Source organism: Austrofundulus limnaeus, unplaced genomic scaffold (assembly GCF_001266775.1).
Source record: "Austrofundulus limnaeus strain Quisiro unplaced genomic scaffold, Austrofundulus_limnaeus-1.0 Scaffold1667, whole genome shotgun sequence".
Taxonomy (NCBI): Eukaryota; Metazoa; Chordata; class Actinopteri; order Cyprinodontiformes; family Rivulidae; genus Austrofundulus; species Austrofundulus limnaeus.
In genome coordinates, this window is record NW_013954069.1 from 864 (window position 1) to 18,078 (window position 17,215).

Below are 17,215 nucleotides of genomic sequence, written 5' to 3' on the forward strand. Positions count from 1 at the left end.
AATAAATAAATAAATAAATAAATAAATAAATAAATAAATAAATAAATAAATAAAACATTATAAAATACGTGTCTTTATGACTAATTAATATATAAATACATAATGTGACAATGTAAATGTGAAACAACTAAATGCATATACAGTTCAATGGCTTATTTATTTCATGGCACTTTTTAGCAGTGTGGCTTTGTCTGTCAATCAAAAGAAACAGGGCGGAGCCAGTTGTTTGATTGGCTGTTCCTTCACATACCGATTTTGAAATATGTGCAAGGATCAGCCACTGGGCAACAGACCTAACCCACTGACGCTGACTGACAGTTGAAGTCATTCTGCTGAAAAGTGTAATTGTGAAATAAATGAGCCATTTGGAAAAACACCATTGTGAAATAAAAGATGACTTTGTGAAAAGGACATTTTGGAATAAAAACTGCTGGAATGAAAAAAAAATACCTCAAAAATATTCTATATTATTGGGAATATATTTATTAATTATAAGCACATTTTTAAAGGAGAATAAAACATTTTTATGATAATGAACTTAGAATATTATATGCATTCAGTTATTTCACAATAACATTGTCACATTACATATACATTTCTCTATTATTTATTTATACAGATACTTATTTCACAATGTTAATTTATTTATTTATGAACATTTTGGTGTTCCACATTTTCAACCCTTTTTTGTGGAAAAATACTGTTTGAAACCTTAGAGTTGTCAAGTCTTACCAGACACCAGAATGTAAAATAATGTAAACCTGAGAGGATGACCTAAAGAACAGGGTTTGCGAAACATCTTTTCATCCTTTAAGCACCTGAGCTGGCTGTCCTGCAGAGGCACGGACTGCGGAAGAACTCGGAGTGCGTGGAACCGTCTGGTTCATCTGAGAAACTACTAGTTCTGCAATTTGACTACGATCCTCATCCTGCTGGTCCCCAATCAGTGGCATTGAACAGTCGTCAACCTGAAACACAATTACTTGATGGAATTTATAGATTTCTCTGGTGATCACAAAATCCTCAATATGTTATAACCTTGCTGTAAATACCTCTATAATATAATCCTTGCCATCTTTGCCATGTAGTGCCTCCACAGCACAGATGTCTAACCCTCCAAAGATGTCTGCACACGAATCCACCCACATTTTGTACCTGCAACAAAATGTGAAGCGAAATTATTACACAGCGAGACATATTATAGACATTTGTATGGAAGACAGTTACACGCTCTCACTTGTCTGACATGGCCACCTGCTCAAGCATGGATGAGCCAGTGTTAGTCTTCCAGTTGCCAGAAATAGAAGTCCTCCTGTTAAACGCAAAGAGATTTTATGTTTCGTCTGCTGTAAACTGACAGTAAACCTTTCAGGAAGTGGTGGAGTAAAACACTAAAACTGGAGAGAACTAAAACACTCACATATAGGCCTTATAATTGTTACCAATCTTCTGGATGCGGACATCGTACTTGGCGTCAATAAACGGCTCAGATGTGGCGTAGGTCTTGGTCAGTGCCACGACACTGGCGATGTCTTGGAAGTCATATTGATTGTCCACTTTCACCTATTTAAAGAGACCAAATGTGAACATTTTACCAACCTAGAAGTCCCATAAATGTGGCACTTGTAATACACCACTACCTTTCCCATTCCTGAGTGAGCATGGCCCATTTTTACAACAACAGGGAACTGAGGGGAGGTGATCTACAAGAAAAAAAATACACATCATAACACTTGACTTTATTGTGGGTGAAAATCATTTCAGCTTTCTAATATACAGTGTGTTTCAGGCAAGCACCGAGAGCAATGATTTGTTTGTTGATGACCTGTTGTGGTCGGCTGAGACTGCAGGGGCTGCGATAAATGCTCTACTGCAACACTCTCTATGTAACCGTACTGACACTGACTCTGCAGTCCAATAATCAGATCACAAAGAACTCACCATTTCCTTGTGGTTTGGATAGTAAGCCTGTTCGATCAGTGGGAACTCTTCCGGGCCCAGCTGCTTGTGGAGTCGTGACATCTGAGCAAACTGAAGCAACAATAGAGGTCGTTGTATAATATGTGCAGCTGGAATCAAGTTGCCTTACTTTTAAATGTTTATAGTTATGAAATACTACTCACAACCCATGGTTTGTCGCAGAAATTATAGACAGAGTGCAGAGAGTTGACACTTGGCACTCCGGCGTACTGCAGTCCGATCACCATGTTCCGATGGTCTCCGTTCTTGTCCATGCTGAACGCATGCTGTCTAATCAGCACAAAGTCTGGTTTGAAGGATCTGGTGCGGAGGACACAAGCAAAATATTAAACTGAGTGGTCAGGCAGAGTCTTTGGTTACGGTCGAACGGCTTAAAAGATGTGGAGTTTCAGAACCGATTCTCAACTGAAAAACGACTTACTTAGTGACCTTGTGTCCACTCCTGATGGCGTCAATGCTCACGGTGTAGGTGCCCAAGGAGTTGGCCACCAGGTTGATTTCAGAGAATTCTGCCTGAAAGGATGACCCAAAAGGTCAAGCTCTCATACACACTAACATCTGCACAGGTTAGAGGCAGGAATGACTATTTCTACATGACCAGCATGTAAATATAAAACACTGTATCAGTCACTGTTTAATAAGTTTTTTCTTGTTAAAATCTGCAAAAGAAAACTAAAGCCCAGCGGTCCAAGAAGGAATGCAAATCGCAGCTGCTGTTTTGGTCAAAGTTTAAAATTGTCATAATTAACAATCTTGTTTAATAGAGAGGCCACACTCAGAGTGAGTGTTGTGAATGAGTCTTAACTAAATTATTTTATGGCTCAATATCTGTATAGCTGACTGAGTTACAGTCATTTTTGAGTTGGGTAATTTTGACTAGCTGTTGCTTCAATAATGTTGAACTCAAACATTAATCAGCTAGATGTATACCCAATGATTATTTCCTGAACGTTTCATCCAGTGGTTCCCAAGATATACTATATTTCTAACAGATAATGCTACAGTTTTAAGCAAAGATCCAGGTAACGAGCAGTATTTGGAGTATGTGTTGTAAATCACTCTCAGCTTCAACCACACTATATTTTAACACAAAATGTGCATAAATGGTTCTACTATAACCAATAATGTGTTGTCAGTTAGCTTTGTAAGCCATCTTGAATTGGGTTGAATTGACTGGTTGTATAATAGTTATTTCTTGAACGTTTCATTAAAATCTACCCAGTTGTTGAAATATTTGGGTAACATTAAAAAAAGGTAACCAACTGTTGTAAATGGCAAAGAACATGCACAATCTGTTAAAACTCAATCAAATGTGTTTCAAACACCAGGTCAGGATCTCTGAATCTGACTGATTTAGTCACGTTTGCCTTTCTCAGCCATCTTGAATCAGGTTTACTCCAAATGTTAATCGGTTAGAGATGTAGATTCATTAATTACTTTCTCCAATTTTTGTATCTAACAAGTTATGTTATTCATGAGATGATGAACACACACAAAAACATTCCTGTCCACTTTCAGCAGCAGACCATAATAAGTAAAAGCCACATGAAGGAGAGATAAAAAAGGAGATTAAAGAGTCTGAAGCAGAATTTTTTTTTAAAACTATTTGGCACTTTCTGCTCTTGATTTGCTATGAATAGTCACGGGCTAAAACTGGATCAACAAGTAGTCCAAATAATGAATAATTCATTTGACCTAAATGACTTTACTTCAGTTCCTTAAACACTTGATTTATCTGCATAAAAATTAGCCTCAATCATAAAAACAAAACAAAAATCTTTGTTAATAATGTTTCATGGGGGAGCACTTTACTGAGTCATTTATCATTCTGAATGCGCTCTGAGAAGAAAGCTTCTGCTTTTAGTGTAAATAATGACCAGCTCATTAATAAGGTTGATGCTTTCATCTGCCACGAGAACAATAAACTAGGCTCTAGTTATGTTTTGGAATAAATACATCAAACACAATGTTATCTATCAGTGAAAAAATAGTGAAGTCTTGTGAAAAAAAAATCATGTCACATTGCTCCAGCTGCAGCATCGATCAACGACATGATTGCCTCTTTTCTCGGGCTGTATGTTTTTGATTTTGTTTTATGTTTTTTTTTCCCGCAATTTTCCCAGAGCAAAACACAGTTAAGAGTTTAAAACCTACCTGTTCTACCTTGATGTCAAATTCACCGTGCACCTTCTTTCCTCTAAAGACCTTCACCCTGAATGTGAAACAAGATTGTGAGTCTAATTGTCAAATAAAATGTGAAACACACCCAACATGTCTCCCCCGGCACTGACAGCCGGTGCGTTTTGTGTTTCCTCCAGCAGCAGCAGCAGAACATTTTAAAACTGAGAACAATCTGGGTCAGTGTTGCTCACATCCTCCAGTACTGCGAGCTGTGAGAACTGTTAGTAACACCAACAGGGTCGATATGTGAGGGTCCAGGAGCAGAATTTCATTTTTGGGCTCCCGTTATGTCCATTTGAGAATGGTACATGAATGCAGAGACAATATGTGATGGTCACTGCAAAGAACAGGAAAATATATAAAGTTATCATGAACTAAATGGTGCACTTTGGAACAATTTACTATTTTTTATGCAATTCTGAAATGCAGGTCTGCATTCAGTGGCCTTTTTTTAAACTGCATAACAAATTTAAGCATAAATACCAATAATACAAAACTGTCTGGCTTCTCTATTCCAAACGGCTCTTGCATGGATGTCACCATTGTTACAGTCACTATAGCTGTTTCAGTATAAACAAACACAACTAGCTGGCAGCCATTCACACATTTTACATAAATATTTCATTCAAGAACACATTAACCTCCAGTATGAGAAAAAAACATTGTGCATATTTTGTTTTTTCTTTTTCTTTCATGATTTTTTTACAAGTCTACGTGGCATTGCAATTTTGTACAAATAAATAAATAAATAAATAAATAAATAAATAAATAAATAAATAAATAAATGCTTGATAGGGGCGGGGCTATAGGTTCGATCATTTTTCCCATGGAAAATGATCAATTTATCAATTTTATTTTATAGCAGTGTAGATTAAAACATTAGTAGTAATAAATCATTGCTTTGTTAACATCAAACTATGGAGATTTTCAACTCCAGATTAAATCATGACACGTCTTGTCTTTTGTGGATAGCTCCTTCAATGCAATGAGCTTCCAGGAACATTGATAAGCTGAAGTTCAGACGTGAAAGTGACTGAATTATTTATGTAATGACACCTAGTTTGGGGGTAAAATTGCAGCTTTCTGCCACCTGTGTTCTTTGTGCAAAGCTCTCAGGATGAGTGAAGAAAAATCTGCACATTAGTGTCCAGAGGCCTACAAATGTTGGCATTCTGATGTGTCATCATTAAAATAAACAACGCAACCTGACATTTTAATTGTAGAATTTGATCATAATGATTCCGGTGAACTAGCTAAATGACGTCTCCGCGTGTTCTCATGTTGCGCCTTGGCACCATCAGCGCACAGCTCCATGTTCACTTTGGTGCTCGTGTCACGTGCTGCACCTTGCGAGCATCACCTGAATCATTACGGCCTTCTGGAGATGTAACGCCACTGCAGCTCTCTCCGTGCCTTTTCACTTGTGTTTTCCTCTCCATCCTGTCTAGACGCAGCCGGGCACTGCGCGCTGCACTTACCAGTCGGTCTGCTGGTCGTCGATGACCAGGAGGATCTTGGCGTGGCTGGACACACCTGCCCGGTCCGCCGCCTCCGATAAGGTTGCAGCCGCAGCGGCTGTGGTCTGTTTGACAGCGTTGGATAGGGAGGAGAAGAAGCTGGAGCCCCCACCTGCAGACTGCTGCTGCTGTTGTTGTTGTTGCTGCTGCTGCTGCTGCTGCTGCTGCTGCTGGCCGGGGGGCTGGCGCCTCTCCGCCGGCCCCGGGGACACTGCGGGGCTTTGCTGCTGCGGCTCGGGGCGCTGCAGGTCGCCCATGTAGCCATTGGGCAGGTTGGACATGAAATTGCTGTCCGACAGTCGTCGACGCAGATAATTCATCGTGCAGGTTTTGTTGGAGTGACGGAGAGGAGGTGTGTGGGGAGGGTCCAAATGTCCTCTCAAATTGGATGTTGGTGCTCAGTGGGGGGGATGAGGCTACTTTTCCATGTGCAGAAACAAGGATTACCTGAAGAGGACACAGTCTGAGTCTTATTAATCAGACAGATATATGGGATGCCTGATAAGGGGAGGAAATCGTGACTGCAAAGATCAGCCTCTAAAATAATCGCTGACAAAATCTGCTTTGATTAAATGACCTGTTCTGCTGATCATCTCAGAGCGAGATGGTTCATAGATCCAGCCTGAAAACACTCCTGTGGTAAATCAACACCCAGAAGAAGAGCTGATGGAGCCTACCTGGGAATGTGTCCAAAGTGATCCGCCCCGAGGATGAGGCGATGCTCCCTGGTTATGAGCTGGGATGTGTCACAGGAACGCCTGCCTGCAGCTGACGCTCATGTCCTCCGAGCGGACACGCAGCTCGTGCAACCGACTGGAACCTGACCAATAAATCAAACTGAAATCTGCTCCAGCATCTCCGCCGTCCTGCTCCCACCTAAAGACCCAGTTTTCTTTTTCTTTTCTTTTTTTCCGTCTGCCCTGCGTCACTCCCCAGTCATATGAAGGGAGAGGAGGCTGCTCGGCTGGACGGCAGGCAAGTTAGACGGTGCGGAGAAGCGTGACTTCCGGTGCACGTTTACAAAATAAAAGCCTGGACGCTACGTTAAAGCCTGGTTGAACAACAAACTTTTGCTCATCTTCATACAAAGCCCATGGGGTAATTATACAAAGAAGGACATGCAGAATTTGACTGTGGCGAACAATACTTTTTGAGAATATTACTGAGACTCCCAAGGCAAGTGCAATGTTTGTTAAATATGTGATATCTTGTGCAGCTGTTTTTAGGCATTGCATCTTTAATGCAGAGTCATGAATCAGCAGAATTGCGTTATAAAGCCCTCTGCCTTAGGGTCATCTCAGTTGGGTATCCGTCCAAAAATGTGCCTGCATATGTGTAAATATCTGTGACGTCACTTTTTTATTATTATTTTATTTTTGTAGTGTGAGCTTTTCTCTTCTCATTTTCCTTTATTTTATTATGGACCACGATTCTGTATCTTTAATACAGCTTGAAGCTAAAATGAAATTTCTGCTTCTGTCTTGTTTTATATAGTGGCAATAGTATTTCATAAACCTTAGTGGTGCCCAATCCTGGTCTTCGAGGGCCTGCAGAATTTCTGCAGAACCACCATTTCATTCAAATCGTGTGTGTCAAAAAAAGAGAGACATCTTAAGTTTCAGATGTGTCCCCTTGTCCACAACATTCACAGTGAAACAACAAAAAGAAGGACAGTGACCTTCGAGGAGATGTTGCTGCTTTTCTGATGTAAGTTTGGTGTGACATCAAACTGACACACAATTCTGAACTTACTGTGAGGTGACCGCAGCTGGCTTCAGCATCTTTTATATCCTGGGACATTAGTGAAGTAATATTTGTGTAGGAATAGCCATGTAATGCATAAGCGACAGAACTGAAAGGGGTTATCAAATAGCATGCTATAAAATGAGCTGCTAAGACGTTGAAGATTGTCGATGTTTTAAGATGTGAAAGTATTTTTTGGTTTAGCTTTTAGCTCATTAGTCCTGCCATACTGAGGTTGTTCAAAGAGCTACCTACAACAGGAAAGATTATATTGTTCACAGAATTTCCTCAAATAAAAAAATGACTATTTGTTTTAAATCTATTTGACTTGTTGCTCACTTAGCATTTAGAGGCTAACAGTATTTCAGTATAACTGTGTTAAATAAAGCATGAATAGGCTATACGTTATAAATTCAAAACAGTCAGGAGATGTTAAATGTATTGAATTAAATGTATCTGAAAAAGAAGCTAAATAACTTGTTTTGTGTTTAGTTTTGATTTGAAAAGATTTAATCCGACTTCCTGTGTTGTGTCTGTGTGTGTGTGACTTGTGAGGGTGTGGATGAGGGTGGTGCTGATGAGAGCAGTTGACAGGGACGTTGCTCTCTGACACACATGGATCTGATGCTGACTCCACGGGATGGATGCGGGGGCAACAGAAAACACATCCACTGTCATTAACACGAACTCCTCATCTTCGGTCCGGTGGACAGAGATCTGGAAAGATGCGCCATCTGTTGGTGATACTCAGAACCATGCAGTGATCAGCACAGACCCCCTGGGACCCCCATATGTTTTACTATAGAAACTGTACTGTGGTGGTAACCGATAGTGTTTGTGATGGAAACAGGCACTGCTGGTGTGTGTCTCTCCTGAATCATTAACACTCCACAGAGACAATGTAAAGCTTATATTCTTAATTAGAATAAATGCAGGTGTTGCTGTTTATTTTAGAGGGATTGGTTGAGGATGCTCAGTGATAATTCAGGCATGCATTTTTATTTTATCTGTGTGTTTGTTGACTGATGTATCTATTTAAATAAAGGTTTCTGCACAGGTTTCACAAGAAAAATAAATTATTTATATCATCTTATATTTGCTGGTTAAGGGCAAGCGTTTGTAACCTTTACAATCAAAAATAATAATTTCTGCTCCTTAGTTAACTATGTGTGTGTAATGTGTCAGGAGCTGCAAAACCTGCTAAAACTGTTATTATCAACTGGTGGTCCGTGGGCCACTTCAAGTGTATTGATGGGCTCCTTCCAGCCAGCAGAGGTTTATAAAGTACTTGAAAAAAAATGACTGAGCAAAGTTGAGTAAATCAAGCAATGTGTATATTTTCTTTTAAAGAAAATAGTATATTGTCTCATTTTTACTAGTGGAAGCAGTTGACATGACTTGGTTGAGAAAATTAAACTTTTTAGAGCATATAAACAACTCCTTTGATGATGAGTTCAGACATTTTTAACTAAATGTTAAATTTTAAAGTAAAGAAGAAAAGTATGATTTTTAGGTTTTTAAATATAACTAAATAAAAGTAAAAGTAGTTTTTTTAATACTTGGTAAAATTACAAATCCTCAAAAAAATTACTTGTACTTACTATAAATCTATGCTAGCTAGGATGGCATTATAAAGTAAAATTATGTAGCAAATTTCAATATTTATTATAATTTTGACAAAAAAGACTACTAAAAACTATTGCGTTCATACCAAATTTAATAAAAACTAAATTACAATTGAATTATGCAGGCATATACTTTTCTAATACTAATTATCTAGTCAACAGACACTGCAGCTGCTGTTTTGGTTTTCTGCTCAAAAACAATAATCATCTCTAAACAATTTGAACACTGGTGCTCAAAAAAGTGTACTTTCTTTTAGATTGTGAGAATATTCCATATTAGTGGAGTGATTCTTTTCTTTTTCAAAGTGTGTTTGGAAATCTGATGACGTGATGGAGTAGCAGCATCATTTGAACACTATGTAAAAAATCCATTCTTGTCATTCCATGTGTGCTTCAGAAACACATCCGATTGACCTTTAAGCATTTTCTTGTTTGGTCGACTCGAAACTGAAGCAACTTACATGAATTTATTTTCTAATATTGAGACACGAACAAAAATGGTTTGAATTCAGATTCCTGGGTGACGCAGTTTCCTCACACATCCCTTCATGACAAGCAGAGATGTCCTGCCTTACTGATGGTGTGATCTGCCGACAAAAAGATCAATGTTTCAAAAATAAACTTGACTGACCGCTTAGATTCTTTGCATTTTAAAGCCAAATTCTTTGCATTTTAAAATGTTAACACTGCATGGAATTTGTCACTGAACAAACTTGCATTTAATGTGTATATCAAAACATTACTTTTCTGCCACAAAATGTTTTTAAAAAAAAAGCACACTGGTTTTGTGTGAATTTTGATGCCTCATGTTTGCAGTTCATGACTTAAGAGGGCACTGTTGAGTCGTAGTAAACAGTCTTATTAAAGTGTTACAGTGAAATACAGTATTTTATGGCAACCTTTTGCATCAGAAAGAATTGTTCAGGCTATAAGGATAAATAAAATTAACAATAAAGGATAAATGTATTACCTGTTAATGTGATAACATGATTCAAAGCACATCATTCACACTAAAAGTTCTGTTATTCTTCCTGTACATCCAACATCATAGATGTGGCCAAACTCGTCTGTACGCTCAGATAAGATTGTTCTCATGGCTGCAGCATTTTCAGGACTTAGGAGTCTTTGTCCAGCCTTTAACAAAAGCCTTTGGATTAGTGCTGAGGCGGTCTCCCAGAGTACAGAGCGAGTATGGGCAGGTCTGTGGAATGACTGGAGCCCTGGTGGGCTAAGCAGTCAGAAAAATGCAGTTTGGTGAGATTGTAGATCAGAAGTGGAGGGGAGGGGGGCTGTGTGGGGTGGGGGTTAGGACAGGTGCTGATTTCATGGAAAGAAACAAAAGACTCACTTCGCCCACACAGGAACTCTGAACAAAATTCTACAAGTTGTCCCAAGAGATATGTGACTAAAATATCACATATCTCTTGTAAATGTTGCTCATCGAAATAAGGGCCTCAATCAGGAAAAACAAACAAAACAAAACAAACAAACAAAAAACAGTCACAAACTCCTTCACACCGTGACATTTAACAACTCAACTTTCCACTTTTGAAACAGGTCTACCTGTGAGAACATTCCGCCTAAAACACAATAACAACAGAAGTGAATGGACGAGGGCTTTGCCATTGGCCCAGGCTGCAGCCAATCTAATTGCAGGGGATGAGTCACAGGAAAGCAACTGTGCCTACCTGAGCTCACCTGGATACTTTACCTGCCTGAGCTCACAGCTTGCATCTCATTTACCCTTTTCCAGAGCAAACTGAGCTGAGGCTCGCGCTGTCTTCTGATCCCCAGCAGTGAAGGTGTTCCTTCCTATTTGCCTCCACGCAGAGTCAAGAAGCCATGGCTGTGGCAAATTTCCAGTACATTACTCGGATAAACAGTGGCTTCAAGGTCTACATATTAGAAGGTAAGCTTGATTTAACGCCTTACTTTTATCACCTTTGGTTGTTTGATGAAAAATTATACTTGTGCTACAATGATTTGTGTAAATAAGTGTTGAAGTCACAGCAGTTTTTTCTAATAATGTGTCAAAATTGAAATCTGTGTTTGTTACATTCAACTTTGTTCTGTCAATATATATATATATATATATATATATATATATATATATGTGTGTATATGTATGTATGTATGTATATATATGGAGATAAATAAGATGTTTTGATAATCAGATACGGCTGAAATGAAATAAAAAGAAATGTAAGCTGCTTTCCTCATTAACAGTATTCTACATAACGATCAAAGGATTTCCTAATAATAACTTTGGATTATTTACTGTCCACATACTTCAGCTGAGATTTTATCTACCTCTTGTTTTAGTTGGTTTTCAATACCTGCCAAAATGAAGAAAAACAGAAGGTCACGCAGCACGTTCTCAACGCTATTAAGGAAGAAATATCCATGCCTGAGGCATTAGAAAATCAGCATAGGTGTGGTTAAACCTGCCCCCCCCCCCCCCCCTCCACAATGGCTCACTGTGTGAAGGAGCAGCGCGCAGGTGTTGGAGTGTTTATGCAGCAGGAGAAAGCAAAGTGAAGTGTTCGGGGTGCAAAGGTGCTGAACCATTCTTTTTTATGCTTCTCTACGAAGCAGATTATAACCTATTGTTTCAAACCCGTGATGCTGAAGAAGTTGTTATCTGAACACAAACAAATCCTCTTGCTGTCCAATAAATGAGGATATCTAAGAGTTATCTAAGCATGTCAAACAATGGGACACAGTGCGACCACACTATCAAACAACGGAGGTGTTTTGATTGTGTGCAGGACTTCCAAGCTTGAGTCGTTGCTCACTGATTTGGCAGAATTTATCTTTATGATCCTCTGTTTACACTAAGATATTCAGATAATTCAAAACTACAGCCTGGATGTTTGAAGCACCCCAACACCTGTGAGCGGTTTGGCACATTAAACTGCAAAAAAAATATTTTTTTTTTTGCATATGTTCGCATGGCTTTTCAGCGATGGGTGTCACCCAAGTTATTGTTTTCAAACCCTCCGAGTTATTCAGATGAGTGACTTTGTCTTCCTAACAATAACTGTTGATTGTGCCCTTTTTAGGAGCGTGTGATTGGGCTGGACGCCAAGGTTTAAGCATAAAAACAACTTTACCGTTAGCATTGAATCAGCTGTGTACTGTTGCAACCCTAACTGATCAGGAAAATCAAGTTTTACAGCTTAACGGAGTTTACAATTAACGGTGACAAAAAAAAAAGTTTTCCCACGAATTGGAGTCATGCGGGTTGATGTCATGGATCAAAACAACCTGTTAGTCACCAATGACAGTTATGCACCATTTTCTCAGATAAAACCATTAATGGTCATTCAGCATATAGGATGGGTTTTTCTAAATTATACTGTTGTATAACATATCATTGTGTTCTTTTAAAGCTTTCTTGAACTCATTGTTGTTGCTTTATTTCTGTATAGGTCAGCCCCATCTCAGAAGCGAAGACAGATACAGACACATGGCCAATGACCGGACTCGAGCCCCCGCCGTGTATCCCGTCAAACGCAAGCGCAGCCTTGAGAGGGGTCTAACGTTGGAAGAAAGGTTTGCAAAAAATCCACTTGTTCATAAATATGTTGAAAACATATGATCGCATGAATCGTTTATGTGAGAGGGTACATTTTCTGATGAATGCTTGTTGTAGGCGTGAGCGGGCAATAAGCAGAAGCAAAATGGCCCAACGAGCAGCACCGGCAGTGTTCACCAACCAACAGAGTCCAACATCCAGCCAGAGTCCAACACCGAGCCCCACCAGCCCTCTGCCAAACTACGTGTACTACACACCTGTCATGGACGAACCCCTCGCCCTCATCAAGAAACCCAGAAAAGACCCTGAAAGCACAGAGGACAAGACCAAAAGCTCACCCACCAATCAAATCCAGGTATTTTACCGAACAGGTGTAGATTTCAGGACAGATAAATGACGTTTGGATGGTCTTTACTTAGGAAGCAGGGCGGTTTTGATGTCCCTTTGTAGTGGCAGTGTTGCTGGAGGCTAACCGCAGTGGTGGTATACATCTCAGGCCTCTCAGTCTGTGAATCTGACTGCGCAGGCATCCTGCTTCTGACTACACACAGGCCTAAGCTTGCCTGAGCTATGCAATCCAGCCAGATTCAGGGAGAAAATGTAAGCAATGGAGGGAGGAATGCCATCAACAAGACCAAACAAACTGCTTTGAGCTGTTTATGCCACCACACTGGGAGTGAACTTTGCTTTTCCTGAGCAAATCCAACCAGTTTAATCACTTTTCAAAAAAAAAAATTCAAAGTGAGCTCCGAACACTGGAGCTGCTGTAATTTTAACACTGTTCATGTTCAGGTTTAGGAAGAATCAGAAAGAAGGAACATTGTCACATTTCATTTGAACTAAAAACCCATTTCTTTCTTGTTTTTAGGTGCGTCCCTCTGTGATCACTTGTGTCTCCTCCGTCAAAAAGCCTTCCAGCAGATCTGAGGTGCACAGGAGCCACCCATTAGGTCAGTCTCTTTCGAAGGAGCTCACTTGCCAGACGTTCACTCACACACCTAGTCGTCACCCTCAGATTCCCGCTCACTCTTAGACAAACACTCCGTGAGTCACCGAGGCGTGTGTTTGACATTTGTCATGCTTCCGTCCTCTTCCAGCGGCCTCCAAACGCAACCTTGACCACGTCCTCGAGGAGCATTTCCAGAGGAGCCTCGGGGCCAGCTACCAGCAGAGTCGCCCCCAGCAGCTCTCCATCAGCGTGTCCGTCGACGACCACTTCGCCAAGGCTTTGGGCGAAGACAAGTGGCAGCAGATCAAATCCAAGTCCTCCTCCTGCTCTTCCACGCCACCCAGCAGTCCGAGCGTTACCCACTCACCCGCCTACAGCCACAGCCCAAACCACAAAGAATCCACTGTCAGCTCGTCGCCCACTGCCAGCCGCTGGCCCGGTAATTAAAGCACAAACGGGGGCTGATCCAGATGGAAATCGGACATTTTAAAAAGTTTTAAAAAATTATTTTATTTTTATTTTTTTTTACATTTCAATACAAACAGCCCTGCTTGTGCATGCAGCGCTTAGTGGTGAGAGCAAACAGATGCAGGGGTGTCGTCACCCTGGAAATGTGTGCGTCCAAACCCGATTCACCATGACACGGACAAATGTAGCATGAGGTTGAACAGCATTGTGATGTTTTGGTTGTATTTCTACAGCATCTGTGCTTCACAACTGAGACTTGAGATTTTATAGTCGGTGACGTGTGTGGTGATTGATAAATTTTGTTGAATTATCCTTTACATTTCTTTAGTTTTTGTGCTGTTTTTGTAAAAACAGCAGGAATGCCACTATTTCATTGTATTATATTTATATTCTGATACACTTGGGTTTCTTCTAGTCTTTACTGACTAGCCTATCTGCCGTGTAAAAACTTGCTTATAAGCCGTACACAAGAGAGAATTTTTCAAAACACTTTTGAAAGAATAAAATACCTTTTTTTCATATACCATTGTTGGTTGTTGTGTGTTTTTTTTTTCTTTTAAACTGTAAAATAGTTGGTTGTATAGTGTCAACAACAAGCAAGGTTGTGGGGGAAAAATATGACTAGGAAGCAGGAGATTGGGAACCCACGGACACCTTTACAAACCAGTTAGGGTGATGCACCAGACAACCAGTGAGTCAGTCAGTCTAAAACACACCTGGCAAAAAAAAAAAAGGAAAAAAAAAAAGAAAAGGAAACTTACAACGAGGGTGATTTCCCAATACTGACTGGAAATTAAATGGCTAAGCAAGCGACTCATGCTGGGCTTTTTTTCCCGTAAGTTTGAGTGAATCTAGGGAGCATGTCCCAGCAGGTGCTCTGCCTGTGTTCTGACATTCCAGTCTCCTGAGAAAATGACTCTGTAAGATCCTACAGATCCTGTTTGGCAAGGGATAGGAGGGAGGGAAAAAAAAAGGCTGAAGGAGGGCTGGGCTGATGGGCCCGAGCATGAAAACCAGCCATGTTCTTCTGTTACCTATTTGCATGTCCTATCTTGTCTAATTTCAAATGTGAGTAGCAACCATTTATGAAAAAAAAACCAATCTAAAATATTCATTATTTTAGCTGAAGATTATTAACGTGTTTAAAGAGGTAAATATTACCCTGGATGTTCTGACAGTTTGATTATATCAAGAAAAAGCTACACATTAGGGGTGAAAAATGAGCTGCGTGTATTCCTAAAGCAGGATTTTTAAATAGATGTATTAAATAGATATAAACTAAGGTTTTTGTTGGTTTAACATTTGTGCAAAACTTAACTAAATCCTGTAAACAATAACCAACAGTTTACAATAAACAGATCTGGGATCAAATCCACAGTTATGGGAGCAAATTCTTGCCAAACAGCCGATAAATACTTTCCCATGTCCAGTCACAAACTGGTATTTCCACACAGCAAACAGTAATCATCAGGGAGGGAACCTGAACAGGGGCTATGATGCCACCTAGAGGCCCTCGGGTAAACTTTAAAAAGCTATTTTGTCATCTGACAAATTGTCTCTAATTGTATGACAAACCACAAAAACAGAAAATCTCTTCTGAAATGTTTCTTGCTCTGACAAAAACCTTAAGATACCAAAAGGAGACAGACGAGTACTTTGCTCAGTTTAACAAAGGAGAATGTCCTACCTGATAGGCTTTTAATCATGAGCTACCATTTATTGAACTGAGAGTAGTTGTTTTACTAAAAGAATAGAGGCACTGATTTGAATCTGTGCAACAATAACAAAATCAGCTTTATGCTTTAAGTCCAGTAAACATTATTAAAGTCTTTCCTACTTTTAGCTGAACGCTGTATTTAACCAGAGTCTTTAAGTTTTTTATAATATTGTGTATTCTACTGTTTCAGTCAGATGTGTACCAATCAACTTGCTATGAGAATGTCACACAACAAAGCTTCTCAGGCCCTTGTGCAACAAATGAGCATTGTTGACAATGCTGACTGATAATTATCACCCCGAACAGCTCAAAATTGACAGAAAACAGCATTTAACTCGTGGCAGTAGTAATTAAGAATGTCTTAAAATTGGATAGATCAGAGATGTCATTCTGGGAAAAAATTGTCAACTTTTTTCTGTCAGATTACTGTCAACAAACCAGTAATCTTTCTGTAAACATCAAAAAGCAGAGCTCTAATCTCCTGGGAACGTAAATGTTGAAAACGATTGTTGATGCGTCCTGGTGTTATTTTCAAGTTATGCATCTAAAAGATCAAATATAGCTAGTTTAGTTTGTTCAATAAGGATTATTATCACAGTAATGGAAAAATAAATCCTCTCTAAGTTCTAGTATTTTATGTCTCAGGACATAAACAAAAGGATCCGGTTCTAAATCCTCAAGCTTAAACACAAACAACAGATATCAGCATGTCTACCACTGCTTCCACATGATTTAATGTGAGAAGAAAAGTAGCAGCCAGGTGATCATCTGTAATGATTAACTGATCATCAGTGGGGACAACTATCAGGTTAGTTGTGCTATCAAAATGCCGAGGACAATCAGTGATGACCTCAGTGAAGCAGCTCATCAGTCTGGAAGGGTTAAAGGTCATTTTCAATGATCATCCTATACAATGAGAAAGAGTGTTCATATGTGAAAGTCGTTATAGACAGTTGCAATGCTCAAAGAAAATAAAAAAGGCCTTCAGCTCCAGTTCAGATTCTTCAGGCCTCAGTCTTTAATTTAAAGGTTATGATTGTACATTTAGAAAAACACTGGACAGTTATGGCTTGTCTGGACGGTTGCCAGGAGAAATCTTGTGTTCTCTACAAAGAACAAGGCAGCACAAACAGGTTTGAACAATTTAATCTGAAAGAACCACAAGACTTCTGAAACCCTGACTAAAGTAAAGTTGTTTACTCATAATGCACTGTGTCATGTTTGGTAAAAAAAAAAAAAATAAATAAAAACAGATGGAGCATAAAAGCGACAAACACCTCGCATTAATTGTCAAGCACAGAAGGGTAATGATGTGGACTTGTTTTGCAGACTTGCTTATATCAACCACAATCTCCTCTGTAAACCAAAGAATTCTAGCATCAAATGTGCGTTTGTATGTCAGGCAGCTGACGCTTGAATAGGACGATGATGCAACAGGACAATGATCCCAAACACAGCAGCAAATCTCCTAAAGAATGACTCAAAAAGAAAAGAATG

The 17,215-nt window shown here is 39.5% G+C and overlaps 2 protein-coding genes across 2 annotated transcripts in view; one reads left to right on the plus strand and one right to left on the minus strand.

The window, feature by feature from the left end:
* syn1 (synapsin I) overlaps positions 1-8,466 on the minus strand; it is a gene marked incomplete at its 3' end in the record, with an annotated part of 9,251 nt that extends 785 nt beyond the window's left edge. The window contains 11 exon segments of the mRNA XM_014033217.1: positions 819-968; positions 1,053-1,155; positions 1,238-1,312; positions 1,421-1,563; positions 1,641-1,703; positions 1,942-2,031; positions 2,124-2,280; positions 2,402-2,493; positions 4,135-4,192; positions 5,640-6,125; positions 6,356-8,466. Coding sequence (XP_013888671.1) covers positions 819-968; positions 1,053-1,155; positions 1,238-1,312; positions 1,421-1,563; positions 1,641-1,703; positions 1,942-2,031; positions 2,124-2,280; positions 2,402-2,493; positions 4,135-4,192; positions 5,640-5,998 — 1,290 coding nt within the window.
* A 2,330-nt stretch (positions 8,467-10,796) lies between these two features.
* Positions 10,797-14,529, plus strand: vgll4l (vestigial like 4 like). Its single transcript, XM_014033218.1, has 5 exons — positions 10,797-10,955; positions 12,478-12,601; positions 12,702-12,939; positions 13,453-13,534; positions 13,682-14,529. The coding sequence occupies exons 1-5, from the start codon at positions 10,889-10,891 to the stop codon at positions 13,978-13,980; spliced, it is 810 nt and encodes a 269-aa protein (XP_013888672.1). The 5' UTR covers positions 10,797-10,888; the 3' UTR covers positions 13,981-14,529.
* Positions 14,530-17,215: the final 2,686 nt, after the last annotated feature.

Coding starts and splice junctions, on each gene's coding strand:
- vgll4l (XM_014033218.1), top strand. CDS start 10,889: ATGGCTGTGGCAAATTTCCAGTACATTACTCGGATAAACAGTGGCTTC. Junction 10,956..12,477: donor CAAGGTCTACATATTAGAAG/GTAAGCTTGATT, acceptor ATTTCTGTATAG/GTCAGCCCCATCTCAGAAGC. Junction 13,535..13,681: donor GCACAGGAGCCACCCATTAG/GTCAGTCTCTTT, acceptor GTCCTCTTCCAG/CGGCCTCCAAACGCAACCTT.